We start from the raw sequence: 27,690 nt of genomic DNA, 5'->3' as shown, positions 1-27,690 counted from the left end.
AATCATGTTTGTAGTTTTTTAATTTTACTTTTCTTGCTATTGATGCTATTTATTCCTGATTTTTGAGCTGCTGTAACAACTCCCCCATTGGATGACCAATAAACACAACTGAACACACAGGTAGCCTGCTCCACACCAACAGTTTGCAGACAATAGACAGATATAAACCTGGTGATTATACCTGACCAGCCAGCATGCCTCTTTGGTTTTTCACAAAGTCTTCGCCACTCTGTTCGTCAACAAATGCATGTTGTTTATGAAGGAGAGACATAAACAGCACGATGTATTTTACGACAGTGCAGTTGCACTCAGAGACCTCCGATAAGCACGACGTGGATTCTTACATATTGTTGCTCTAAAAAAAAAGAAAAGGTAAACATAGATTTAAAATTTCAGCAGGTAGATAGTTGAGCTAGTAAAGGAAGGTAAATGCATTTTTTTGTGTAATCTGGCTAGATTTCTAGGACTACTGTATGCTGCCCCTGCTGTAAGAAACACGTGCAACGCTAACGCTGATATATGATTGGGCCGCACATTAATGACGTATTCCATATGCGACGCTAACAATTTGCGAAGTGTTGTATGATGTGCTGCAGGTTTAGAGGGTCAAACCGACGTGATATCCTGTATTGAATATAAAACGGGGGGAAAAAATCCAGCAGCTTGGCATTGTTGACATTTTTCAAACCCTCGTTCATCCCACTTTGGAAATGTAAATGAGCCAACCAGACAGAAACGGTAAGGTAGAGTTTGCTCACCATTTGTTCCAGGCGCTGTGTCAGTAAACCACGCTGTGCTTGAAAACACGTGTCCACAACACGTCCTATATAATGTGCAAACTAAATGTGATCTGAAGACCTTTAAAAGTTAAACCTTAATATCGGTTTACTTACCTGTTTCGCACTGCGCGTGCACATATTAAGGTTTTAAAGCGCGTGCAAAACTGATGTAGAGTTAGTTTGTTTATTATTATCATCACACAGTTGATCAGTGTAATTTTAACCTCATACTGCAACTATTCTACATTCATGGTTAACGAAAAAAATCAAGATCAAGATTTCTCAATAATATTCCTGCATTTTAAACAAACACACACACACATTTTTCACAGAAATACATTAATATTATAGGTGTTTAATTTTCTCTATAATAGCTCCTGCCAGTTTTAAGGTAATTTAATTGTATTATTGATGTGTTATGAATGGTTGCATCTGGTTTCAAAATCAATTTGGTTTATAAATGTAGATAGATAGACGTACTTTATTGATCCCACGCTGGGAAATTGATAAATTCATCAAATGAACATAACCATTGCATGGAAATAGTACATTTCAACTGAAGAGCTGTCAGTGAAAACGTTTTAAGAAGGAATAAGATTGTTGAACAACATAACATCATCACTAGTACTTCTGTAGTTGAAGTTCGTTAAACTCCACCACTGCCTAAACTGCAGTATCTCCCAGACACAAGTGTCATGGGTCGATGTAAACCTGACCAACAAATCTGTTTACAGGTAAAATGATTGACTGTTATAACACGTTGTTTCTTTATTGCAGCAGATATTTGGAGAGTTTATACTCGACTGAAGAAACCACCAGAGGTCGAAGCAAATCAGCATCACTCGTGTTTCAACGTACAGCCTTCACTGGCTCAGCTAACAGCAGCTGATCTGTAATAATGGGATATTATACGTACAAAGGAGGTGGACTATGACCTGAAAATGGAGTATTAAAATTGTAATCCAGACCTTAACTTCCAGCTGTTGACAGAATATCCACAAATCCATACTCTCATGCAACTCTCCATCCCTCACTCTAACCAAAGGCTCCTAAATGAATCGAGCCCAGAGTCACTGGGGCAGAGCAAAATGCCTGAAGAAGAAGAGGGGATTCGTGTCTTCCATCAAGGGAGTTTCTCACCTCTCCAGGCGAGCAAAGCGACGCTTTTATTGTAAATTAAAGCTTTGGATGTGGAGGAGGCGGAAACAGAAATGCGGCTTTGGGAAATACAGAACAATGAAATGTTATTTTCTGGTGAGACCAGGCTCTGGCTCCTGCCTTGACGTAAACAAACTATCACAGAAAAGTGCAACACAAGTTCCAGCACATCACTTACCATGTTTACAAAAGGCACAAGTTGGAACATCAACTCTTGAATGTGAAAATGGAGGGTCAGAGGAGTCGCAAAGAGAGCAGAATTGCCTGCTCAACAACGTTGAATTTATCAGTCCAGCAGAGACGTTGCCTAACTCGAGCGCCGGTCAGAATCTGGTCATGGAAAACCATTTTGCTTTCGAGAATGTCAGTCCAACTGTCCCTCTGAAAAAAGAAGAGACTTTGGCACACTTGATTAAAATTGCTGACCCTTCAGAAGTATCTCACACTGCCAGGCCACTGCTGACTACAGACACTGATGCATGTGGTGTCCTGACCAATTTAAAAGAACCAAGGACAGTGGCACCAGCTCAAAGGCCTGAGGTTGATGACCCATCAGGACAGTTTACTGCTGCCACTCAGGATCAGGCTATAAACAGCATTACAGATGGGAATATTACCTCAAAAACGACAGCGTCTTCTCAGGCTGATGTCTGCATGGAAGATCTGGCAGAAGACATCCAAAGTAAAAAAGAAATCTAGCTTTTAAAATAATTTTCTATTCCTCTTATTTTCTGGGTTTTTTTTTTAAGGCTATTGGAGATGACAATGTGTTCATGTTTCTCTAGAATTTCTGAATGACTTCTACAGAACATATGGAAGTTTCATCCCGCTGAAAAAGAATGATGTGTTGAGACATCTGAAGAGGAGGTTTAACGCTGATTTTAGTGACAGGTAAATCCATCTGAATCACCTTGAATCATGCTGTCCTTTCTATTTCTGTGATAATTCTCTTCATTCAAGAGCTGTATTCTTTGAGTCACATTGTTCAGTAGGAATTATTATACAGTTGGAGGATTCCGTTTTGTATCCGTCATGTTTTAATATGGACTAACTGTATTGTGTTTTCCTACCTGTGCAGGAAAAATGTCATCTGTTCAGAGGTGACAAAGTACAGAGATGCGTTAGTTCAAACACCTGTTCCCTCTTTCCGGGTGGTTTACAAAAAGCACACTCTGACACTGGATGACTTGTCTACACTGGCAGATCAGAACTGGCTCAACGATCAGGTAATACACCACCTGAAACACACAAACTTCCTTCGAAGCTATTTTTGTCTGTGGGAAAACCAAGAGCCTCCGTGTTGTTATGCTGTATTGAACTTGTCTGCGTTGTATTGTCTCTGCTTAAGGTGATGAACATGTATGGAGAACTGATTATGGAATCTGCCCATGAAAAGGTAAATGTATATGCTGTGTAGGTAACCAACCCTTAAAGGACTGCAGAAGCTTCTTTTCTTTCAGGTGGTTGAAGGTTTTTTTTTAAGCTATCCAAGTTATTAGAATGTGGCCAGCAATACGGAAGAGTAGTGTGACAATTTCTCTGATGTTTAAAGGTCCCATATCATGCTTTTTCTCATTCTATCTGCTCTTTAGTGTGTTTTCCTGGTGTCGTGTGCATGTTTAGACACATCTATGTGCAAAAATGTGTTCGCATACATTAACTACTGTGAACATACTTAAGTAGACGCATAAATTAGTTGTCTGAACCCTTTAAAGGGCTTAATATGGGACCTTTAAGGAGGTACACATTGTTACTTTCTCTCCTTGTTTACATAACCCATTTCACACAATCACTGCAAGAGTCATGACATGCTCCATTTGGGGTCGGCAGACCCAGATCTGTTTGCTAAGTAAGGATGTGTGATTATCATCAATTGACAAGATAAAATATAAATCATATATATATAAATATATATATATATATATATATATATTTTTTTTTTTTTTTGTAATCTCAATTTCTCTCCTGTCTTAGGTCCATTTCCTGAACAGTTTTTTCCACAGACAGCTCATGACAAAGGGATATGATGGTGTAAAGAGATGGACAAAGCAGGTCAGGTGTAAAACAGATGATGTTTGATCACTTAACATTGTTAGCTATGAGTGAGAGTGTTGTGTTTAAGTGTGTACACATGAGGACGAAATTATTAGCCCCCCTATGAAAATTTCATTATTTTTAAAGTATTTCCCAAATGCTATTAAATAGAGCAAATAATTTTTAACACAGGTTTTTCAAACATCCAAGTTTTCATTTGGACACTTACATTATTTTACTTTGCACACAGAAATGAAATTATTTCAGAGAAACCAAAAACTACCAGGGTCAAAATTATTAGCCCCCCTGATTCTAATAGTCGATTGTGTATCCTTTTTGCTGGATAACAGCCTGCAGTCGTTTGTTGTAGTTTTCAACAAGTCTCTGACACGTCTCCTGAGCAATCCCAGCCCATTCTTCTTTGGCAAATCTCTCAAGCTCCTCCAGATTTGATGGCCTTCTGGCATGGACCTTGGTCTTCAGTTCACCCCACAGATTTTCAATGGGATTCAAGTCAGGGCTTTGTGCAGGCCAGTCAATAATGCTCACTTTGGTCTTCTGGAGGTAGTTCTTCACCAGGAGCGACGTATGCTTTGGGTCGTTGTCGTGTTGGAAGACAAAGCGACGACCCAGACCCAGTTTTGCTGCTGACTCCTTGAGGTTTTCTTTCAAAATCTTCACATATCCTTCTTTCTTCAGGATTCCTTCCACTTTGACAAGATTCCCAGTTCCAGACGCACTGAAACATCCCTACAGCATAATACTCCCACCACCGTGTTTCACTGTGGGGACGGTGTTCTTTGGGTTATACGCCTCTCCCTTCTTTCTCCAAACATAGGCAATGTCTCTATGGCCAAAGAGCTCTAGTTTTGTCTCATCTGAACAAAGGACATGCTTCCAGTATGCATAATCTTTCTCCAGGTTGTCCTTAGCATACTTTAGTCTGGCTTGAAGGTGTCTCTTCTGCAGAAGTGGAGTTTTTCTTGGTCTGCAACCTCGCAGTCCATTCCTGTGTAGAGCTCTAGTGACTGTCTTCTTTGAGACTACAACTCCTGACCTGGCTAAGTCGTTCACTAGTGTCTTGGCAGTTGTTCTGGGGTCTTTAGACACATCTCTCACTAGTTTCCTCTCCAGAGTTTTTGAAATCTTTCGCTTCCTACCTCTGCCAGGCTTGTTCTGTACTGTGTTGGTCTCTTTGAATTTCTTGAGGATACCTCTCACTCCAGTTCTTGACACTTGGAATCGCTGTGATAACTTTGAATATCCTTCTCCTGCTTTGTGTGCATCAACAATTCTTTTTCTCAGGTCCAAACTGATTTCTTTTGTTTTTGCCATGATGCTTTCTCAAGTGACAGCTCAAACCCAACTGACCTTTTTATACTGTGTGTAAATTGGGAGAAAATACTCAATTTTAACTTGATTTTACAAGCTTTGAGCATTACAAAGGTAATGCACATCATTGCACAACAGTGTTTTGTTCTATGGCTCATTTAAACGGTCAGTTCTTAAGGGGGCTAATAATTTTGACCCAGGTAGTTTTTGGTTTTTGTGACATAATTTCATTTCTGTGTGCAAAGTAAAATAATGTAAGCATCCAAAATAAAACTAGGATGTTTAAAAAGGCTGTGTTAAAAATTCTTTGCTCTATTTAATAGCATTTGGGAAATATTTTTAAAAAAATGACATTTTCATAGGGGGGCTAATAATTTCGTCCTCATGTGTATATCTAGGTCTGTATGATTTATATATCGTAAGATAATGTTACCTTTAAACATGAATAGCATATTGTTCATCTTTAAACCTGTCTTTCATACACAGGTGGATTTGTTTTCCAAGAGTTTGCTTTTGGTGCCGATCCATCTGGAGGTCCACTGGTGTCTGGTGACAGCTGACCTCGTCAAAAAGAAGATCTGCCTCTATGACTCTCAAGGGAACGTGCTTCAGAAGATTGGCAGGGTAAAAACATCATCACGAACGTACTAATGTGATCTGCAACACAGTGTCAAATTTGTTTTTAATTTGTGGTTTGTTTTGAACAGAACATTTTGAAATACTTGATGACGGAAGCAAAGGATAAGAATAAAACCCACTTTGAAAGTGGTTGGGCGATATCATTTGATGAGGTGGGTGCTGCAGATTGTTTTGATGGAGGCTGTTAAAGATCTGGTAGTCGTGAGGTGGACTGGCTGAGAGGGTCAAAAGTGGTCTGCTGGGCGCACAGCTGGCCAGATTATGCGTCTCCAAATACATCTTGATGAAACACTTGTGTGAGGCTCTTTGTTCATTTGTGTTTAACAAATGTATACAGGGACTCATTTACCTTCATTACCCTTAAAAAAAAGATCAAATGATCTTGTGCACGTGCGATGATTACGGACATGAAAACATGCTAAAACTTTGATCATGAAACCAGATGTTCCTATACAGTTCTGCAGTTTGTAGTCGGTTGATATAACTTCGCTCCAGGCTGTAATGTCTTTCTTTTCTTCTTTTAGATGTTTTTATTTTTATGCATCAATTTCGAGATAGGGCAGTGTATTGAGTCACGTGAGAGAGAGAGAGAGAGAGAGAGAGACATACGTGAGTGAAAGTTGCGAAAGGCCGGATTCAGACCTGGGTTGATTGCTTGGAGGACTACAGACTCTGTACATGGGACATGCTTACTAAGCACTAGGCTCCTGGCTCCACTGGAGTTTCCGTTCACACTGAAAAACACATCAAGATTCGATGAACAGTACCCTCGAGAATAAGCTTGCGGCTCCTCACTGCGAGTTCATAGCAGGGTGTAAACAGAGAAAAAGAGACTGGAGTGCATCCGATATTGAGTCAGATGATTCCTGTTAAATCTGTCAGCTCCTCTTCAAAACATCTGTAAATAAACTGCTCAGGGAACACATCGATGGCTCTCGCTGTCCCACCTCCCTGTCTTGTCAGTAAACGGTTTTCCCATATTGAAAAAAACATCAAGGATACTATATATATATATATATATCTATATATCTATATCTATATCTATCTATATATATATATATATCCCATATTTTCATGCACATCTGACTTTATTGTTTGTCTTTGTTGTCTGTACATGATGTAATGACATAAGACATCAAACGTGTTCTATGAAACGTAAGAGAGAAATAATAAACCACTTTAATATTGGAGTTCAAGGAACTACCTGTTGCCATGGGTACAGGAGAGTGGGCTGTCATTAATATACCATTACTAATATCCATATGCGACATGAATAATCTGACCTCGATGCATCCTGGGTACTGGTTACACGGGTACTGAAGGCTGTCCACTTGCGTTCCGATCACTCAGTATACATGTTGATACTACATTACTACATGTGATTTGGGCCTCAGACTTAAAGCCTGAAGCATCTCACACAGTGTTTTGTCTCCCTCTGCTGTCCTTAGATAATCCCACAACAGACCAACGAGAATGACTGTGGAGTTTTTGTCTTGGAGGTATCAACATTCGTTGGATTAAGCATCATGTGAACCGTGATAAGATCTGATTATTAGAACTGATCGTTATTTACACAATCAAATGTTTGTTTAATCCTTTACAGTATTCAAGATGTCTTGCACTGGCCAAACCTCTGCAGTTTTCACAGAAGGACATACCAAAGATACGCAAGAGGATCTACAAAGAGCTCTGTGAATGTAAACTACGTGAGACAGGCTGATGTGCAACTTAAAGCTGTTTATTTGTTCTGTTGATTACTTGCTGTGCTGATCAGATATGGTAATCTGTAGGTGTCAGAAGCAGCACTAAAGCAGCCTTACAAGTTCTCTGAGTGCATATTAAGGACCTCATCAGGAACAGGTCAGACTTTCGTCAGGAGCACTGTTCCTTTTAAGTCATCTTTGTTTGGTTACCGTGTATACGTTCTCAATATTTAATGAGAGATGTTGCCTGGTGTTTACAACAACAGTGCACCAAGTACCTTACTATAGAGACTGCCTATCCTATGTAATCTGAAGTGTCTTTCCTCATCCGCGTTTATTTTTAAACGGAGGCTGTAGTGCATTTATTGTGCTCATCTAATTTGCATATTTAAACTGTATATTTTGTTTCATAAACAAAGTGTATGATTATCATATGACTTTGTTAAACTAGTGTGCTCTTTGTAAAGAAGATTACGTTATGGAACTGGGATAGGTTTCCATCATTATTATTTAGTTTGCTGAATAATGGAGGTTGTAGATTATGTTGAAAATAAAAGCAGACACTTTCTGAGTACTTCAAAAAGTTTATTTGTCCTTCCATCTTACATATCAGGTTATGTATGCACAGTGTAAAGAAAAGCCTTTATCCATTTATACGTGGTTGATTATTACATATACAGCTTCCTACTTAAATTTGTATTTCATATGTATTTCGTTAATCTTGTCACTGAATGCCTTCGACAGCAATAACTGTCACCCGCGCAGTGCTTCGAATAAAGTGAAAACTTAAGGCACATTACAAACTGGTTTTCAGTATAAGAATTACGGTAGATAAAATGCATAGTGTTATGATTACAGTGCAATATGTAATACTCACTTTCACATAAATCTGTTTGCAATAGAAAAGGTTCTATTACTGATCATGTCAAAACACGATATACTACAGTTAATTACACATGTATTGTTTATTTATGGCAACCAACCCTGATTCTTTTGAGCTTAAATAGAATATGAATATGAATGGGTTTAACTTGATTCAGAAAAAAAAATACCAAGTGCTGACAACAATCTGAGTTTTGGAACATTGTCCATGAAAAGCAGAGTCCATTTAGTTTTTTCATTTTACGTTTCAATCAAATTTAGAGTAGATGCATGCCTGTTAAATCACTTTAATCACTAGAGAAAAAAATCGAAAATATCAAAAATAAAACATATTTCTTAAAATGTGTCAAAACCACAAGCTTATCCAGCAATCAAACCAGGGGTTAGTTAGTGGAACAGATGTGGCCCTCTCTTCCTTGAGATAAGGTGAAAAAATATAAATATATACTTGGGGGGGGGGGGGGGGGGGTTAGTCGTTATCGTGAAACGCCCACTCTATTTCTGGCTCGTCGTCGAGGCGCATCACGAGGTAGGACACCAGCTGGAAGAGGTTCTGCCACAGAGCCAAGAAGAGGTACAAATAGAAATCACTCGCGTCTATTTGGCAGTGTAGTCCCGAGTGAGTCGTATCACACACGCACTCAAAGCTGTTCACGTAGTTGACACAGAAGCCTCCGTGCATACAAGGGTCCGAGGCACATTCATCCACATCCCTCTCACACCTGTCCAGAATAAAAAGAGAAGAAATTCAGATCAGAGACAAGAAACAAAACCTTCAATTATGCAGTGTGTAAATCTAAATCATGATTTAGTTGGTTAAGCACTATTGAAGTGAAAGACAATTCAAAGTGCTGTTAATGAGGACTAGTCAGGATTATGTAATTTTGTTGCATTTAAAGTGTTTGGCAAGGCAATTCACAGTGCTTTACTGACATAAAGGAAGAAACGCATTCAAACAAAGCTTAAAGAAAGAGATTAAAAGACAGAGAAGAATGTAAAGGTATTGGTAAATTTGTGGCCAGTAGGGGGCGATGGACTACTGTCACCTTCCAAACTGACGCCTTACAAGTTAGCTGAAAGTGTCTCTGGAAAACTGGTACAAGCAATATAAGCATTCATCTGAAGTTGTGCTTTTGGCCACCTTTTCAATTTAAGTCCGGTAATCATATTTTTCTTTGAACTAATCTTGGTTTACACAAACTGGAAAATATCTTGCTCTTTAGCTGATAAATGATTACTATATTCATTAGCTAGTTTCTCACTTCCTCTGATGGCTGTTTCTTGCAGTTTGGGCATTGTAGATGAAATCTGATTTTGGCTTCACGTTAAATCAACACAAAATTCTGAAAGCGCCCTAAAACGGCAAAGGTGGGAGCCAATAAACAAAACCAGAGGCTAAAGGACAGAAAATTTTCTGAAAGTAATTACAGAATTAGTTAGGCTACCAATTTTTAACCAGGTGTCCTTAACATTGAAATCTTACTTAGCAAATAATAATAATAAAAAAAGTATTACTGTCATGAATTTATAAATCCTTAACTTCTTAGACTTGTCTAGGGACTCTATGTGGGTTAAATTGTCATTAGCCCATACTTGGAACATTTCATCTAAGAATCAAAGGGGTTTGAACATCATTAACAGTGTTCCCTACCACAATCCTGTGAAACCAGGTAAGCAGTAACAGCTGTTGTCTGCCTCTGAGCAGTTTCCTCCATTATAGCAGTTGTAGTTCCATCTTGTTCCGGCACATGTCGATGTCGGCAACTGAGGAAGTCTGAGCAAACAAAAGCACACAACATCAAAAATATCTCTATCTTTTGTTTTACCTTTGTGGAATTGAAACGATTCGTTTTGGTGAAACAATAACAAAAGCACTTACGGACTTGTCTCGATGTACCAGGGGATTTCAGGAATTCTCTCACTGAAAGAGATCAGTTTGAAATCAAAACAACATAGAACATGTTGACTTCCTGTATGTCTAAGAAGCTTTTAGTTTGGTGTCACAGGGATATTGATAAATTATGAAAAAACTCACTCGCAGTATTGGCCTGTCTTATTCTGAGGACAAAGGCATGCGTAGCTTTGGAGACCTTTGATGCAGGTGGCTCCTTCCCCACAATTGCTCTTCTGACACATATCAACCTCCGTTTCACACAGTTCACCACTGTACCCAAGCTCACACACACACTGAAACCTGTCTTGTTGGTTGATGCAGTTGCCATATATACAGGGGCTGGAGATGCAGTTATCTGTTGGGTCTTGACACAGTGGGCCCGTCCACTCTGAGGGGCATGTGCATTGATGAAGGTCAAACAAGTCTTCACACACACCTTGGTTTGTACAAGGGTTGGGAGCACATACACCAGATCCCCAGCAGCCATATTGCAGGGCAGCATTACTGTTAACCCTTACAAACTTTTCCTCCTGAGGTCTAGGGAAGTTCAACTCCGTGTCCAGATGGAATGGCAGGGGAAGTCCCCCAATCTCAACAGGACCTATACAGCCAGACATGTTCACTCCTGCCTCCAGATTAATTCCTCCCAGGAAAATGTCTGCTCCCTCTTTTAGAAAATCCAGGTTCCTCGCAGCTGCCTTGGACACACTCAGCTCCTTTTTGTCTCCATCCAAAACCATGATCCACCTGGAGGTTTGAAGTATCTGGTTCTCCATGCTGAGTTCTACACTGTGCCACTTTCCGTCATTGATTGGGCCTTGACTTTGAACTGTCACCCTGGTTGAATTGTTGGTGTGGAGTTCCATGACCACATTAGAGTCCAGGACAGAGATGGTGAGGTAGTCTAAGTGTGTTTTAGCACGCAGTAAAGTAGCTGCATGCTGTCTTGTGCGGAAGCTAAGTGAAACACTGCTGAGACTACGCTTGATCTTCCCATTGCTCTGGTAGTGCAAAATGCTGCTCTCAGCCCGAAATGTCAGGTTTGACAAACCTAGAAGGAAGAAATGAAAGATACTGAGTAAACAGTGCTTGGACATAAGAGCCAGTTATTCCAATATCCACCCCTATTGCTAAAACCATGCTGGATGCTATCGCGTCTGCAAACTTGTTTGCAAATACTGTATAAAAGAGAAACTTAACTAGGGCTACCAACATTTTTTTTTTAAAAGGGAGCGATTGTCAGCTTTTTGAGGCTATACCTATGCTACACTTAAACTGTTATCCTGCATGCATCCAAAGCATGCTGAAACACCACGGACAATACTACTGACAATAGACTGTTTAAGAGAACCAGAAGACGAACAATGCCCAGCAATTATCTTTTTAAGCAGAATTTGACTCACAAATTGAAACCATAGAATGGAGATGAATTGGAGACACAAAGGGCCTCATTTAATAAAGGTTTGTGTTTCTGCCCTAGTGTGCAAAACACTGGGAGGAGAAAATGCAAAGAAGTTAAGTTAGTACACGCATTGTGATTTACCAAGCCAGGCAAAAATTGCAGTGATTGTGATGGTGTCTGAATTAAACACATTTAAAAGGAACGTGTTAATCCAGGGGCCCAGTGTTACAACAGGCTGCTGTTATTGTAGTTCCTAGGAGGAGGCATAGCGCAATAAAAGAAGGTATAAAGATCACTCCACCCCCCCCACGCACACACACACACACACACACACACACGTGTTAACATGTTTTAAATGACAAAATAAATGGCATGTTTTTAGTTTTGATTTTGATTCAATAATAGTTACAGAGAAACGTCATGATTAAACAAATGTAACTGAACATTCACAGCCTCTGTATTCTGAAGAATTCCAACATCGACATTCATGTCTTCCTATTTCCCTCTTTTTGCCAACATTACATTTTGAACTGTGGATTTCCCTTTTTTCGCACTTCTTCCCCAGCTCATCAAGTCCAGTGTGCTCCTCTCCCCATCACGCTCATCTCCTCCCTCTACAGCCTCCTGCTGCTACGCTGTAGATTAGGAGACATCACCACTGCTTGTAGCCACGTCTTCGATATCTCTTGCCAGGGCATTTATGTCCAATCAGACACAACGCTGGCTTTCTGGTGCGCAACAATGGTCCGAGTAGTGCACCTGAGTGTCCGTGCCACAGAGGACACAGCTCGCACCTCCTGCGCAATGTATGACAATTTATTCAAAAGATGGAGGGTAGAAAAGAGAGGCCATGTTTAATGCCAAGGTTTTCTTAAAAACCAAATGTTCTTTTTGATATATTCAGATTCATCTGCAATAACTCCAAAGTACTGTACATTTATTTGCCTCTCCCACTAATACCTCTTTTGCGCTTGAGGTCATTCAGCGTTCCGTCCAGCCTTTCCCATTGCAGCCTCCTCCATCTGGAACTCTCTCCCAACCATTTTAGAACTGCTTATGTTGCTTCTTGTGACATTGATTGTTTTTGTTTCCTTTAACTTGCGTTGTCTGAATGTAACTCTGTAAAGTGTCTTTAAGTGTTTGATAAAGAAATAAAATGAATGTGTATCATTACAGCAAACACAGGTGCCTGGTGTATCGGCGGTTTTTCTGGATCAACAGCTCGCCTGCTTTTTTCTTTGTGAACATGTGACTTTCCCAGTCATGTCATCACAAACTTCCACAGGCATGTGGTGGTAGACTTAATCCGACCAGGGATAAGCCAGTCTTAGAGGAATCCTATGTAGGATCCCTGCTTCAACTCTGTTCCCTTCTGTAATCAGCCAACCTGTAATTAATCAGTGCCTCGGCAGAGTGTCCTAAGTGTACTGTACACTACAGGGAGTTCCCTCAATAGATCCAAACCAGGATCAGAAATGGGCTGTTAAAAATAGGCCTTCCATTTACTGGGAGCCTTTGTTTTGCTTATAAGCTAGGAATAGCATTGGTGACTGTCTACATATACTCTTCAATGCATAGATCCTATTGGCAGTTACAGACTTTTAATCTCACAATTGAGTACTTTTAGGTGAATGTCGTTTCTTGGATTTGGAATTGAGATCATCTCAGGACACTCACAGTCAAAGCCCTGGGATAGAGGTTGACAAACAGCAGTTGCAGGGCAGGGTGACATCTCACACCATTTCACCTTCTCGCAGCGTCGCCCTGCAGTGTTAGGGGGGCAGTTACAGATGAAGTCGTCCCACATGGAGTAACATACTCCTCCGTTGAGACAAGGGTTGACCTAATGAAGAGAAAATGTCACAGATCCATCAAACCTGGCCTATTGCTAGTCTTACAACGTCCTCAGTAATTTTAAGTTCAGACAAGGATTGAAAAATGTTTTGGATAAAGACAATAAAATGAATAGAACAGAGTACTCACTGCACAGGCGTTGTCACTGCTGCATCCTTGGGCAACGTTGATAAGTTGCTGCAGTCTGTAAGATTCAACCGGAGTTGCAATGGGATAGAACTGAAGTCTTTTGCTGTTTACCCTCAGATCCTGGAAACATCCCTTAAAGTAGCCCCCAAGTGAGGCAGCAGCCCTTGAGTCTGGAAGCCCACCAACGAAAACAAGATCCCCAGGATGTGCATGGACAGGCCTTATGTGCGCAGAGTCCTGGATCTGAGATGACTGGAATAAAATGGCTTCCATTTTTTCCAACTTCACAGTCACCAGATGAAAGTGGCCATCACTGATCGAACTCCGACTAAGAAGGGTCTCAAAGTTGTTGACTTGAACTTTGACCCTACCCTCTTCTAACCACAGACGGAGGTACTGGCTGGTGCTGTTGGCCAGGATAAGGAGCAGGCCGCTGCTCTGTCTAGTGCGAATAAACATGGATACAGTCATAGAATCATCTGGGTCATCGTCTAATGAGAAGGAAGCAAAACTGTCCAGGTCTTTGTTTCCAAACCTTGCAGTGATGTACTCTGCACACAAACAGGGAGAAAAATGTCAAGGAAGTCAAAATTAAACTTAACCCCTGCAATGTCTTTAAAGCTCCTTTGAATGAATTCAGATTTTTGGCAATTTTGCAAACCCCGTGGTTATTTTGAACTGTACTGTACTGTACAGTACTCCATGAATAGTTATAACATATTAGTTTAATTCATTCAACAAGTTGTTGTCACATGGGGCTTATTTCTGAATTATTTTTTATCTGAACGTTTAATGACTAAGCTAGCAACAATATGGCAGCGACAAGAGTCCTCACGATAAAATGTGCTAATTAGTGAGCTTCAAGAGGTGCTGGCAGTTAAAGTTCACAACATCAGCACAAGACAGAGATTGGTTTCCCTGTCTCCAGTCTTTAGGCTATGCCAGGCCAAGATAAGCTACACAGAGTCTAAGCGTTGAACTATTGTTTGACCCTGAGCAGTTAGTAAGACAGTAATCTGGACATTACCGGTCCTTCCTTTGCAAATGTGTGTTTACTGACAGGTGTTGTCATGGACTGTTTCCCGAAATGTGTCTGGATGGCGCTTCAGGACACTAATAACCTATGATTCCTCCGCTTTGCGTGACTCCATCTCTGGTTTTCCAAAGTAAAGGTGCTCCAGGTCAGCTACTGAAACGCACGTTTTTTAAATCCAAAGCCCAGGTGTTGCTGAATGCCTCCTAATTATATAACTCTGTGCTATTTCTACTAGCACTGTAAGCTCCTTTCATGTCTCCTGACTAACTGCATCATCCTACAGGGTGCTCTCTCTTTCTGCATTTTAGAATTGACTAATGTTGAACTTCACTTGACCTATGGCATTTTTACACCAGCCCACCTTTCCATAGCAATGTCATTTTAATCCTGAAATTTTGCAAATTGCAAATTAATGAATGAACGTCGCCTATACAGTCTCAACAATTATAGATGTATGGTATTTGTTGATAGATTAAACTGATTAAAGCTTTCGACTTTATGTAAATCAATTCCTAATCAAAACATTTTGTATCAATGACACTAACACTCTCGAAGCAATAATCCAGTCAAACCAGTTTCTCACTTGTTATTGCCACCCAGATTTTATAAATATAAAATATCTCTTGGATACAAGAAAAAAAACAAGAAATATGTTTATTTAAGTGCTTGTGGTTGCTGGGGATCCAGGTTTTCTTCTGTGAAAGTAGCAGAGAAGAAATCTGATCTGTCATGCTACAGTGTAAATATGTGTGTACTTACCATCTGCACAGTTGTGTCCCTCATACGGCCTGTGGCATTCACACATGTAGCTCCTCCAGCCCTGGCTCACACAGCGCCCTCGGTTCTGACACGGGCTTTCTTCGCACTTGTCTTTGTCACTGCATCCCACAGTGATGTTTGCCTGGGCGTCTGAATCTCCTGGCGCTGCAACAGGCAGCACCAGATGTGAACCAACAAACACATCTCTGAAGCAGCCCAGAAAAGGCAGGGGGTTTTCTGCTTCATTCTCTGCTCTGTCCAAATTCCAGTTCCTCCCAACTACTCCTATAAAGAGGCCTTGGCGAACTGTGCCTGGGTCAGGTAGAGTGGAGGCTTGCTCAAGCAGAGGAATTTCCGAGCTGAAGTCTCTGGTGCAGCTTCCTTCAGTGCAGAGCAGCTTGATGAGGCTGACCCCACTACCCAGAGATGCTTCCACCGTGTGCCACTTGTTGTCCGACAAGTTGTCTGGCAGCTCCTGAACAAGTTTGATAGAGCCTTGACCTCTGAAGCTGCGGAGGCAGAGGTGCCCGTCCTTCAGCTCAATCCTGAGGAGCAGGTCATCTACTCTGTGCTGCCAGAGAGTTCCAGCCGGTCTCGCTGTCCTGAAGCTAAATGTCACATTAAGAGGAGCCTCTGGGTCTAGAAGCTGAGTCTCTATGTACATGTAGCCTCTGGACTCAAATGAGAAAGTAGTGGGAGTCTGGCATTCAGGGCCTGTGAAGCCAGCAAGGCAGAAGCATGTGTAAGTGTGTTGATTGTTGACAAGTAAGGGAGAGCATATTCCTCCATTCTCACAATGGTTTTCGTCACAGCCCGAAAGTGGAGTTGTGCAGTTCTCTCCACCGTACAGACGCCCTTTTTGGCTATGTTGAGAGCAAAGACATCTATAACCTCCAACGGTGCTCTCACACACACCACCATTTTGGCATGGCTGCTGACCACATCCTCTGGCAGTCTCCTCTGAGGAAGCAACTGGGAAAATGAAATCATCATATATTACTAGGCACAATTTTACTGCTGGCAAATTTAAACCCTATTGTCAGTAAAGTGTAGCACACTGATTACATACTGTTGACTACATTAAGGTACAACATTAAAATGAGACTCCAAAACCAAAAATAAATAAAAAGCTCAAATTGATTTCATATTCAAAAGTTTGTCTAAAAAAATGTATAATCTAAAACAATAAAAGGCAGACTGTCAGACTTTTGAGTACTTAAAAAAATATAGCTGCGAATAGAGCAAAATAAAAAAAAAGAGAGCAAAAAAAGAGAACAATATATTGATATCCTTCTCATAACACACATGAAGCCACATAACCTTAAAAAACATAAAAACATAACAACATTACATTACCTGCAGAAAGCAACCATAATATCCACACATGCACGCTGAATCGCAACATTGTCATCAACAAGTGCTCCAAATTATAAGATTTTTGGCTTCATCTTAGGTCAAAGGCAGATGGGGAATACGTGTGTGTGCAGCTCCATTTTAAGCTCTGCTCCTTCTTGCATGTATGTGTTTACTGAACTTCTTTGAGCGCTGCAAGACAGATAGGAGGGATTAAGCTAATGCACTTACAATGTCTTACACATTAAATGTGTTCGTAAAGGGAAAGTTCATCCAGTAGGCTAATTTGAGAAACTCCTATCACCTTCCTTAGACAGACCTCTAATTTACTCTTATATAAGTGTCAAAAGAAGTCCACCTGGGGACAACAGAAGGCGTTGATTTGAACCTTGACTGATATGAAAAAGTAATTTCTTTGTATTACAACTTAAATCTTCTGAAGACATACCCATTAATGAACCGCATATACGGGCCCTTAACGATAGGCATCAAATGTATGTGTGCACATTCAGGCACACGTGCAGTGAAGAGCAGGTGCCCAGTTGAGTATCTGCCTGCAGCAGTTGGCTGGACCAATGCCCAGTCTTTAAAAGAAAACTTAGGTCAACGATCCTAATCCAGTAAGGATCTCTGTGATTAAAACGTCACTCATGTAATTTCTTTAATAAGCCCTAAAAGCAGTCAAATTGTTTTGTCGTCATACACGTAGACTGACCGTTCTTTTTAATATCAGTTGTTCTAAAGCGCTCTGGCTCAGGTTTTACGTTGGCCCCACACAATATGTTAAAGTCTTAAATTTGGGGCCATGATTCAAAGTGCACATTCAAAGGGCAAGTTTATTTACAAATTTTCTTGTAAATGTTATGTTTTTGAAAATATAATACAAATAAAATGTATGTATGCAAATACAAAACAACTGAGTCCTTTACTTAATGAGGAAACCTGCAGAGAAATAAATAATTAGATAAACCAAGGAGCACATGACAGCAGTGGAGAGAATACTTTTGTTTTCATAAAATTGTTTGCTGGTTACATAACAACCCATCGTGTTATGAAGTTATATTTTCAAATAATGTTTGGTCAATTTGATAGTCTATAATTTAAGCTCTAAAAAATATTTAAGAAGTAGGCCTATCATATTTATTTTGAATCTATAAGCCTATTAATATGTAGTAATGATAAGGCAAGGTAAAGCACCTCTGAACTGTATCAACTATTTGCTAAAAAACACATAATCTATATCTATATATCTATATATCTATATATCTATATATCTATATATCTATCTATCTATCTATCTATCTATCTATCTATCTATCTATATATATAAACATTTCTAGAGTAGACATTTTATAGATTTATATATATGTATGTATGTATATATATAAAATGTCTACTCTCGAAATGTTTGCCAGCAACTGACAATTATTTTCCGTACTACATTTCCCATGATACCCAAGGATCATGAAACCTCGCGTGAACCTATTCGTATCGCGGTAGACACGTCTTCATTGTTTAATCTGACTTTTCCTGGGTTACAGGCGTAATTAACTCATACAAATATTTAGAGTTTTACTTTATCGAGACATATCTTGTACTGTTGAAAGTGTAGCACTTAGAATAAGAGATTTATAGGACAGAAGCTAAAGCAGCCAATGGGCGAACGTTTTGTTACAGTGTCCGACATTTCTGGTAGGGTGACGATGAGGGGCGTCACAGAGACCTGGAAAATTAATCTTCCTTCGTCTGTGTTATTAAATTCTCGTCTCTTTTGAAGTGTAGCGTTGTCTCTCATATTTGGCACGTGGCTGAAAGGTAAGGCCGTTTAACAACGTCATGATACGACAGTAAAGGTCGCTTGCATTGAACGGTCGTTTGTCAACACTCTCCTCGGAGGGGGCCCGTCAGCCTCATCATGGTCGGGGTCCTTGAGGTGGAGAGAGAATGTGCATGCAGCCTTCTTGGCCAGCATGTCAACACGACTAGTTAATAGTTTAATTTTACACGAACCTAAGGACTGTGATTAGTGTTGGCGGAAGCCTTGATGGCTGATCATTTGCTTGATTTGATACATCGGATGTAAATATTCATCACACTTCAAGTTCAGTTTCCATACTTATGGTAACTTTTCATCTCTGTCATGTCATCCCCGTGCTGTTATTAACCTGCTTTATCCATTTTCAACAATACCCATCACATGTGAGAGTTTGCCCTGCTGAGGATGAATCTGTTTCTTTTTCTTTTCTACTCAGGGGTGCTTCATGGTGGCCTGACAAACAAACACCCATGAAGAAAAAGCTTTGTAATCCCCTGCGCACCAAACGCAGCAGGCAGGACAGTGCCAGCAATGACTGTGCCACAGAGCCAGGCATCGTCATCCTGGCAACGAACATTCCACCACCAACCTCTCTCGCAGAATCCACCACGCAAATCATGCACCTGGCTACTCAGCTGCACAGCCACAACCTCCTCAGGTTTCTGAACGAGGACCGGGTCAGACGCAGGTTCTGTGATGTGTCTGTGTCCGTGGGTGGGACAGTTTACAGCGCCCACAAGGTGGTGTTGGCCCATGGGAGCAGCTACTTCCACGCTGAGCTTTCCAAGAACCCCGCCACAGCACATGTGACTCTGGACCATGTGGAGGACTCTGTTTTCCAACACCTGCTTGGCTTTCTGTACACCTCGGAGTTTGCGGTTACTGAGAGGGAGCTCCCAGCTCTTATAGAAGCTGCCCGCTTTCTGGACATGATGGATATACTGAAGCTGCTGTGTGAGGAAGGTGACAACAACTCAGTGCGTTTGATCAAGGCACAGGATGAGATAAGACAGACTCCTGAGGTGGAAATGTCATCAAGTGACAACCAGAGCCCTTCTAGTTGTCATTTAAGCTCTGAAAACTTCCTGGACAACAGCGTGGAGGAGAGTCCCACTGATGGACAGCAGGGATTCTCACATGAAGCAGAGAAGATCACGAGGAGATCAGCTCGCAGAAGGAGAACACCCACCAAGTATGAGAAAGAAAATCTCGAGAGCAGCAACACGCCCGAGGAACAACCGAGGACTGAATCGCCAACAGAACAACACGAAGACGGAGTCAAAGACATTGAAAAGGTGGTCGAGGGAAACCCAGTGTTGCCACTGGAAATCCCAAAGCCAGTTTTTAGGGACGATATGGTGGATGTGGAGCAAGGGGAAGAGGACGGAGACACGAGTGAGGACACTGTCACTCAGAAGGAAGTCGTGGAGGTTTTCCCAGCTGATGACGTTACAAGTCAACATTATTTGGACGAGAAAGGAGCATATCAAGCTTATTCACAGATTGGAGTATCAACAGCAGGAAGCTCTGCTCAGCCCAAAGTGTATCCTGAAGGTCTGGCTCCAGTCATCATCCAGACCTCCAGCAAGAAGACTCTGAAGTGCCCAAAATGTGAAAAGACCTTTGACCGTGCAGGTGAGGAGCACAGAGTGACGTCTGAAGGATCTGTGCTGTCATTAAAGTAACCTCCTCTCGTAGCAGGTTAGGTGGTACAATGCATCACTTTAACAATTTAAACAACTTTGAACACATTTAGTTGTTAGTGTTGTGTTGTTTAATGAAAAACTCTGATTCCTGGTGTGGTATCAAATACAAGAACGTTGCCGATCATTTTCATCATAGTTTAGTTTGACGTCTTTATTCATCTTACGATGTAAGGATAATCTTTTTAAATTAAATAAATCAATTTCATTTCATTTAACCAAAAAACAGGATCATTTGGAAAGCTGTAGGAAATGCAGTTTAGATTTTTTTGATTGATAAATGACAATTATTGTCATTGTTTATTATGTTGATATGTTTCTGTGGATTCATAAAAAAGGAGGTAGAGCTAATTATTCAAACAGCAATCTTTATTCTCATACATCACCAGTTGTTTGTTTTTGTTAGAAGCGTAGAGGCTTAATCTTACTGTTTTTTGTCCTGTAATAACTGATGCAGCTGTTTTCCGCGTCATTAGGGAAGTATGAGAGTCACACCAGAGTGCACACAGGAGAGAAGCCGTTCCAGTGTGACCTTTGTTTTCAGCGATACTCCACCAAGTCGAACCTGACCGTGCACAAGAAGAAGCACACCAGCGACGCTCCCTTCCCGAGGAAGGAGCACAAATGTCCCATTTGTAGCAAACTGCATGCCACCAAGAAAACCCTCACCAAGCATGTCAGAAGGTGAGACTCCCCTGCTCAACAGTTTATCTTGATTTTATTCACAAACGTAGACACACACACACACACACACACACACACACACACACACACACACACACACACACACACACACACACACTCTGGATGAAAACAAACTCCAGCCAAACGCAGAAAACAGACCTGAGGAAGAGAACATGTTTACTGATGATGTGTATCAGTATAATTGATATTTTTTATCACAGCAGCACAGACACAATCAGCAGCTTTCACTATAGCAGCTCCCGCTTCCTAATGCAGCGCTCTTTGAGGTAACTTTCAGTGTTTCCATGGTTACGATAAACATGTCAAGTCTGTCATGGTAGCTGCCACGAAAGACGCAGGACGTTACAACTATAAAACGTGGTCATGTGAGGACAACATAGGGTTAGTCCATTTTTTATTTATTTCCATTTATTTAATTATATAAAAAAAATCTACAAAAGACTTATAACACCTTTAATTTTCTTTTTCAACTTTACATCTTGTCTACAAATTGAGCTGCCAGACAAACCTTCACACAAAAACTTGTACTGCACCACCTGAACAAAATTGAGTTTCCCTGGGTTATAACTTTTTTTTTTTTTTTTTTTTTAAATTTACAAATACATTTCCAGAGATTTATTGTAACTTTATTATTTGGGCTTGAATAACTTTACTGTATTATCTGTTTTTAACATTTGTTTAGACAACTTGTTTGTCAGTCTAAAAAAACGTTGTTTCCCATTAAAAAGGTCTCAGCTAATTCCCTTGATGAATCCTGTAGACAACATTTTAAATGTTGTCATGTTTATTATTTACCATGTTTGACAACTTTGTGAAAAGTCATGTCATCAGTTTTGTTTATAAACCAAATCAATCACCCAGTCATCGTTTTCTTCAGAGATATGGGTTATGGATATACAAACAATGACAAGTTGAGTAAAACGTGTGTAAGTAGTGCTGTCCTTGTGATCTCACTTTGACTGTAAAGGTTTTCGTTGTCCTGTCAGGTTTCATCCAGATCACATCCAGGAGTTTCTGACCAAAAGGAAGAGGAAGAGCGAGGGCTGGAAGTGTGCCGTAAGAATTGTTTTCACTGTGTACATGCCTATGTTTGATAATCCAACGTGATCACAAGTGCAGACAAGGTTCTTTGAAACCAAAACAAAACATCACAGTCTTTATCCTTTTAACCCTCTGAATCAGATTTGTCTGAAGACCTTCAGCCGCAGACCTCATCTGCAGGAGCACATGATCCTGCACACACAGGACCGACCCTTTAAATGTTCCTACTGTGACGAATACTTCAAGTCCAGGTTTGCCAGACTGAAACACCAAGAAAAGTTCCACTTAGGTGAGGACTGTGCAAAATGTAAAGGAGAAACACTCCCCTCATCCATTAGTAGTAAAAACAATCTAATACTATTACTGGTGCTAACAGGAATATGTGTAACATTACATTTAATGGAGACATATTGAAATATAAGACCTAAATGAAATAGTGCGGACTACACAACAAACATGTTGACATGTGTTCATCGATCACAGTTTCCTGATCAATCAGTGCAGTTGTTGCAATAACTTTTATCCTTTTCGATCTTGAGGTCCATTTCCGTGTGAGATTTGTGGCCGGCAGTTCAATGACACAGGCAACAGGAAGAGGCACATGGAGTGTACGCATGGAGGCAAAAGAAAGTGGACCTGCTTCATTTGTGGGAAATCTGTGAGGGAAAGGTACAGCAGAACTGTTGGGTTGAAACGGCACCATTTTGCCTGTAATATGTTTAACTCTTAATTTGCACACCGTGCTGCATAAACAGTCAGTGTCATCCTTTGCTGCTGTTTTTTTTTTGTTACAGGACGACGTTGAAGGAGCACATGAGGATCCACAGCGGGGAGAAGCCTCACCTGTGTAGCATCTGTGGCCAAAGTTTCCGTCACGGCAGCTCCTACAGGTGAGTCCCATCGAAGGAAAGTGTGGATAGTTCGAGGAATCTTAAACAGTAACAGTAAACTGTTGTTTTTGACAGGCTCCACCTCCGAGTCCATCACGACGACAAGCGCTACGAGTGTGACGAATGCGGGAAAACTTTCATACGACATGATCACCTGACCAAACATCAGAAAATACACTCCGGTACAGTAAAGCTAGAGCAGTGTTATTTTTGTGTTTCTCTCTGAAGCCTTTTCTTTAGTGAAAATTCACACAGCTTACAGTGGGAAATACCTTAACTTTGTGTTTGTCACAGGTGAGAAAGCGCACCAATGTGAAGAGTGTGGGAAGTGTTTTAGACGCCATGATCATCTGACGGTCCACTACAAAAGCATTCATTTGGGAGAGAAAGTCTGGCAGAAGTAGGTGATCATTCAAGTCATTTTAAAGGACATCATTTGTCCATCATTACGGCAGATTTCATTTCCTTTTCCTTTCTCAGTTTTGCACATATTTTTTTGTTTTCCATCTCTGCTAATGATAATGATCCCCCCCCCCCCCCCCCCCCCCCCCCCCCCAGGTATAAAACTGCTCTGCATCAGTGTGAAGTTTGCAAGAAAGAATTTAAAGGGAAGTCCAGTCTGGAAATGCACTTCAGGACCCACTCAGGTGAGCAAACAAACAAGTCAAGTGCAGAAAGAGGCCTGAGTCTGTGTGTTCCTTTGAGAGCTTTTCAGAGCCGAGAACTGCGATCATCTTGTGAAATTGAAAAAAACCCAGCAGGGAGAGCGCTACTGAGACGTCTTTGCTTCAACTGGTTTCCATGGGTTTGTCCAAGTCCTGACCCTGAAGAATAGAAACTGGAGCTGTATGGAGAGAAGATAAATGATTACATTTAAATTATATTAGACACTCAAAATATTTGGTGATTTGATCATTTATACAACATGTTTTAAAACAATACAATCTTAGTTCTTTCAATGACTGATAGTAACTTTAAAAAAAGCTCCTGCTCTTAAGTCACATTTTGAACCCAAAGCTGCCGCAAGGGAAAGAGATAGAGCGCCAAAATGTTGCCAGTGAATCTTTGAAGTCTTCAGGAGTTTGCAATTTAAGGTCATTAAAAAGGAGAAAATGCCCAACAATGGGTTTTGTTGCCGTTGTATTGACAGTGACAACACTTCTGGAGGACCACAGTTCTGGAGATTGATCGGCTTTAAAATGGTTGCAGTAACATTTGCAGTATGTCTTTAAAATGTTTTAACTCTCTCACTCTTAAAACTCTTTTTACAAAGAGTTGAGAAAGTACACCACGGCCGATCGGACGATAAATGTCGTCTCCAAAATTAACTTTGCTTTTTTCCTGTAATGATCCTGTGACAGGTGAGAAACCCCACAGGTGTCCCGAGTGCAACCAGACATTTCGGATCAAGAAGACATTGACGAAGCACATGGTGATTCACTCAGACGCTCGTCCTTTTAACTGCCCACACTGTAGCGCCACCTTCAAAAGAAAAGACAAGCTCAAGTACCATGTGGATCACGTGCACAGCACCCGGTTTACAGAACAGCCAATCAGCACCATCAGCGAGGACAAAATAGTCTCTGTTCACTTTGAGGAACCCTCTAAGTCTTACAGTGCTGAACCAAAGTCCACACTGAGCACCCCTCCTCCTGGGAATGTGTGTGTGCCCGTCACTTTAGTTCCTGTCCAGATGGCAGCAGGAGCGCAGGGAAACTTGACCGCTCACAGAGCCTCATCTCTCTCTGCCCAGGCTCACAGGGTTGTGAGCTTGCAGGCTCAGCAGCAGAACTCTGGATACCAGGCGTCCTCAGACCTGGCTTTCTTAGAGAAGTACACCCTCACCCCCCAGCCAGCTAACATTGTGCACCCTGTGAGGCCCGATCAGATGCTGGACCCCGAGAGCAGTCCTACCTGGGCACTCTGCTGGGACTGGATTCAGCTTCTTCTGTGCAGAACATGTCCAACTCTGATCACTCACACTGATGATGCTCGGCCATTCGTATTGTCAACTGGGCATAGTCCAGTTTCATTAAAGGTTATTAACCAAGAAAAACAAAAGTTACATATCTGATCACATGAAGACAAACTGCACTTATTGGGCATCCAAATCTTAGAGGAACTTTAGACCAGACACCCTTCTATTAAAAAGTCATTTTGTGTCATGATCAAGGGAGGAAAAAAAAGATGGACCCTTTTCTGTTCTTACTTAAGAACATTTTTCAATTTGAATCTGAAAATGTTAGTTGAAAGTAAAACCAACGTGTGAGCACTTTGTTTACCAACAAAAATGGGACAAAAACCAACTGTTGCAAAGTACAAGGCTGCACATTTTCACTGAATAACGTTTTTAAAAAAAGAGCAGATGTTTGATGATCTGAAACTCTAAATACATCACTCAAGTGTTTCCTGGTGTATTTAGTTTTCAGCCTCTGCGTGTGCCTCGAGTTCTTACTGATGCTCAGTGTTTCTGGTGAAACATGACGAGATGTGTTAGATGTTTTTTTAGACCCCTGAATGGTGACAAAAACAACAAACAAGGATTAGTCGGTTTGCATGAATTGATGTCGATTTGAGAGCACTTCTGAATCACTAAAGATAAATATTCTGTTAAAACAGTCAGGCCAAAGTGTCTCAATTGAGTTGAAGTCATTTATGGTCAAAATCACTGAATGTGAATTTTTAAATACATCAGTGGATTACTTAACAGAAAAGGTTTTTAATCATGAAAAGCTTATTAGTATTATGTACAGTAAATGAAGAGTCACATGTGGCAGCCTGAGCTCATAAATCTATATGTGGTCACAACACTTGTTATTTAAATACACTCTGTACAACGTTTTATTCCAAAATGTTATGTTTCTGACAAGGACTGCAAGTTGTGTAGCGGCGTTGCCTCACAGCAAGGAGGTTGCTAGTTTGAATCCCTGTCAGACAGGACCTCTCTGTGTGGAGTTTGCATGTTCTCTCAGTACGTCTTTCTGGCTCCTCCAGCTTTCTCCGACAGTCCAGAAACATGCTCCTGATGTTAATTGGTGACTACATTGTCTGTCGGTGTGGATGTAAGTGGCTGCTTGTCTGTCCCTATGTCAGCCCTGTGATTGACTGGTGACCAGTCCAGGGTAAACCCTGCCTCTCACCCAATCACAGCTGGGATCGGCTTCAGCCCCCCCTGCGATCTTAAACAGGAACAGCGGTACAGATAATGGCTGGATGGATGTTCCTGACGATGTAACGTAGTGCTATAGAAAAGGGCTTTTTTAACGTGAGCATTTCAGTGTGAGAAGCCAATGTAGTGAAGTTTGAGAAAAAGATTCAAATTATAAGAACACATTAAAGTTCTATTCAGGGGTGCTGGTGGTGCTGTGGGTAGTGCACACGCCCCATGTAGGGAGGCTGTAGTCCTCCAAGCAGAAAGCCCAGAATCAAATATGAGCTGTGGTTCCTGTCCCGCATGTTGTCTCTCTCTCTCTCTCTTAAAAAAAGTGCTATTCAATCTGTTTTTGGTAACAAATCAATTACAACAGATGACAACTAAACTGCATTGTAAATAAAATACCTGAAACAGTTACAGCTGCATCTTGGGGTTGTTTTGCAGATTTTTTTTTTTAAATTATTTTTTTTAATGTCTTTTTAAACCGTGTGACAATGACCAATAAAATCAGCTCTCAAAAACACGGATGTTTGTGAATTAATGACCCTGTGATTTTATTGAGTACATTTTATAAATGTGCATCATACGTACATATCTGTTATTTTTGTAGACAAAGTAATGTCTCTCCATTAGCATGATGGGATCATCTTGAAAACTTGAAGTGTGTAACTGCATAACCCAAACATTGTCTTTGTCTTCAGTCAATAATGAACAAATCCAGAAGCATCAGAATCCTCTCTCATGCAAGAACGCCTGAGCAGGTTTTCTGGAAACAAGACAGAGTTATAAACAATAACAGTAAATGTGCTTGAAATAATTGGCTCTACACACATGCATCAGAAACTAAACAGTTATAGTGCAGACAAATAGCAGAAATGCATTATTTCTTTCAAAAAGTAGATGTATGATTAACACTCACCAGTCTTATTTGTGGTCTGGCACAACCTGGAAACAGTCACAGAGAGGCACAGCAGTGAATATGAATCTTTGTACACCACACACAACACTGCAGAAGCTTTGGGGATTCAGCTTATGGATACATGTTCTGATAATTGATCCTGCATAGATCACTACGAATGTTAAAATGTGCTTGTGTTGTTTGTCAGCAATCCGATCATGTTTGAAGTGGTGTCACCGGAGTCTCCTTTTATTGAGTTTATAGAGTTGCAAAAAAACAAATAAGCGTGTGAAGTTCACCAGATTTAGACTTCCTCTCTACTTTTCTTGAGGCTAGTATAAAAATGACACACCTGTATTACAGGTTGCATTATTAAATGTTGACATGCATTATGGGTAATGCAGCTATCCTAAACGAATAGAAGAAAGCTTGAAAAAACACAAAAGGAAAATACAGTATTTATTGTGCTGTCATTCAAATTCTTTAAACAAAGTTCATCTATACCTCTTGAGTTAATATGAAGAAGATG

The 27,690-nt window shown here is 40.7% G+C and overlaps 3 protein-coding genes and 1 long non-coding RNA gene across 6 annotated transcripts; 2 read left to right on the top strand and 2 right to left on the bottom strand.

The window, feature by feature from the left end:
* Positions 1 to 514: 514 nt before the first annotated feature.
* On the top strand, positions 515 to 8,044 carry LOC306826574 (uncharacterized protein). Of its 3 annotated transcripts, XM_079347972.1 has the most exons (11): positions 515 to 738; positions 1,557 to 2,619; positions 2,723 to 2,828; positions 3,016 to 3,163; positions 3,286 to 3,333; positions 3,912 to 3,989; positions 5,790 to 5,927; positions 6,011 to 6,094; positions 6,467 to 6,551; positions 7,391 to 7,441; positions 7,546 to 8,044. In XM_079347972.1, exons 2-10 carry the CDS (start codon positions 1,833 to 1,835, stop codon positions 7,417 to 7,419), a joined length of 1,503 nt encoding a protein of 500 aa, XP_079204098.1. In that variant the 5' UTR covers positions 515 to 738; positions 1,557 to 1,832; the 3' UTR covers positions 7,420 to 7,441; positions 7,546 to 8,044. The 3 variants fall into 3 exon arrangements, with proteins under 3 accessions (XP_079204098.1, XP_079204097.1, XP_079204096.1); XM_079347971.1 differs by lacking the exon at positions 6,467 to 6,551 and having other exon boundaries at positions 517 to 738; positions 1,560 to 2,619; XM_079347970.1 differs by lacking the exon at positions 6,467 to 6,551 and having other exon boundaries at positions 517 to 738.
* Positions 8,045 to 8,937: 893 nt separating this feature from the next.
* LOC306827404 (protein crumbs homolog 1-like) lies at positions 8,938 to 17,065 on the bottom strand. Its single transcript, XM_079349193.1, has 8 exons — positions 16,958 to 17,065; positions 15,602 to 16,573; positions 13,807 to 14,357; positions 13,501 to 13,666; positions 10,563 to 11,472; positions 10,407 to 10,448; positions 10,179 to 10,301; positions 8,938 to 9,249 (listed from the first exon to the last, which is right to left on the bottom strand). Exons 1-8 carry the CDS (start codon positions 17,010 to 17,012, stop codon positions 8,997 to 8,999), a joined length of 3,072 nt encoding a protein of 1,023 aa, XP_079205319.1. The 5' UTR covers positions 17,013 to 17,065; the 3' UTR covers positions 8,938 to 8,996.
* Positions 17,066 to 18,406: 1,341 nt separating this feature from the next.
* On the top strand, positions 18,407 to 26,447 carry zbtb41 (zinc finger and BTB domain containing 41). Its single transcript, XM_079348650.1, is given in 12 exon segments — positions 18,407 to 18,769; positions 19,207 to 20,405; positions 20,950 to 21,157; positions 22,165 to 22,234; positions 22,361 to 22,508; positions 22,759 to 22,888; positions 23,014 to 23,109; positions 23,185 to 23,291; positions 23,404 to 23,509; positions 23,668 to 23,756; positions 24,471 to 25,004; positions 25,007 to 26,447. Coding segments are annotated over 11 exon segments (2,742 nt in total). The 5' UTR covers positions 18,407 to 18,769; positions 19,207 to 19,240; the 3' UTR covers positions 25,096 to 26,447.
* Positions 26,448 to 26,792: 345 nt separating this feature from the next.
* LOC306827029 lies at positions 26,793 to 27,672 on the bottom strand. Its single transcript, XR_013779562.1, has 2 exons — positions 27,183 to 27,672; positions 26,793 to 27,029 (listed from the first exon to the last, which is right to left on the bottom strand). It is a non-coding gene; the product is annotated as an uncharacterized lncRNA (long non-coding RNA).
* Positions 27,673 to 27,690: the final 18 nt, after the last annotated feature.

This window comes from Symphodus melops, assembly GCF_947650265.1.
Source record: "Symphodus melops genome assembly, chromosome: 7".
Taxonomy (NCBI): Eukaryota; Metazoa; Chordata; class Actinopteri; order Labriformes; family Labridae; genus Symphodus; species Symphodus melops.
This window is presented reverse-complemented; position numbering and strand designations above follow the sequence as displayed.

Coding starts and splice junctions, on each gene's coding strand:
- LOC306827404 (XM_079349193.1), bottom strand. CDS start 17,012: ATGACAATGTTGCGATTCAGCGTGCATGTGTGGATATTATGGTTGCTT. Junction 10,302..10,406: donor TGGTACATCGAGACAAGTCC/GTAAGTGCTTTT, acceptor TTGTTTGCTCAG/ACTTCCTCAGTTGCCGACAT. Junction 9,250..10,178: donor CCTGGTTTCACAGGATTGTG/GTAGGGAACACT, acceptor TATTCTGGACAG/GTGTGAGAGGGATGTGGATG.
- LOC306826574 (XM_079347971.1), top strand. CDS start 1,833: ATGAATCGAGCCCAGAGTCACTGGGGCAGAGCAAAATGCCTGAAGAAG. Junction 2,829..3,015: donor AACGCTGATTTTAGTGACAG/GTAAATCCATCT, acceptor CTACCTGTGCAG/GAAAAATGTCATCTGTTCAG. Junction 7,442..7,545: donor GTGGAGTTTTTGTCTTGGAG/GTATCAACATTC, acceptor AATCCTTTACAG/TATTCAAGATGTCTTGCACT.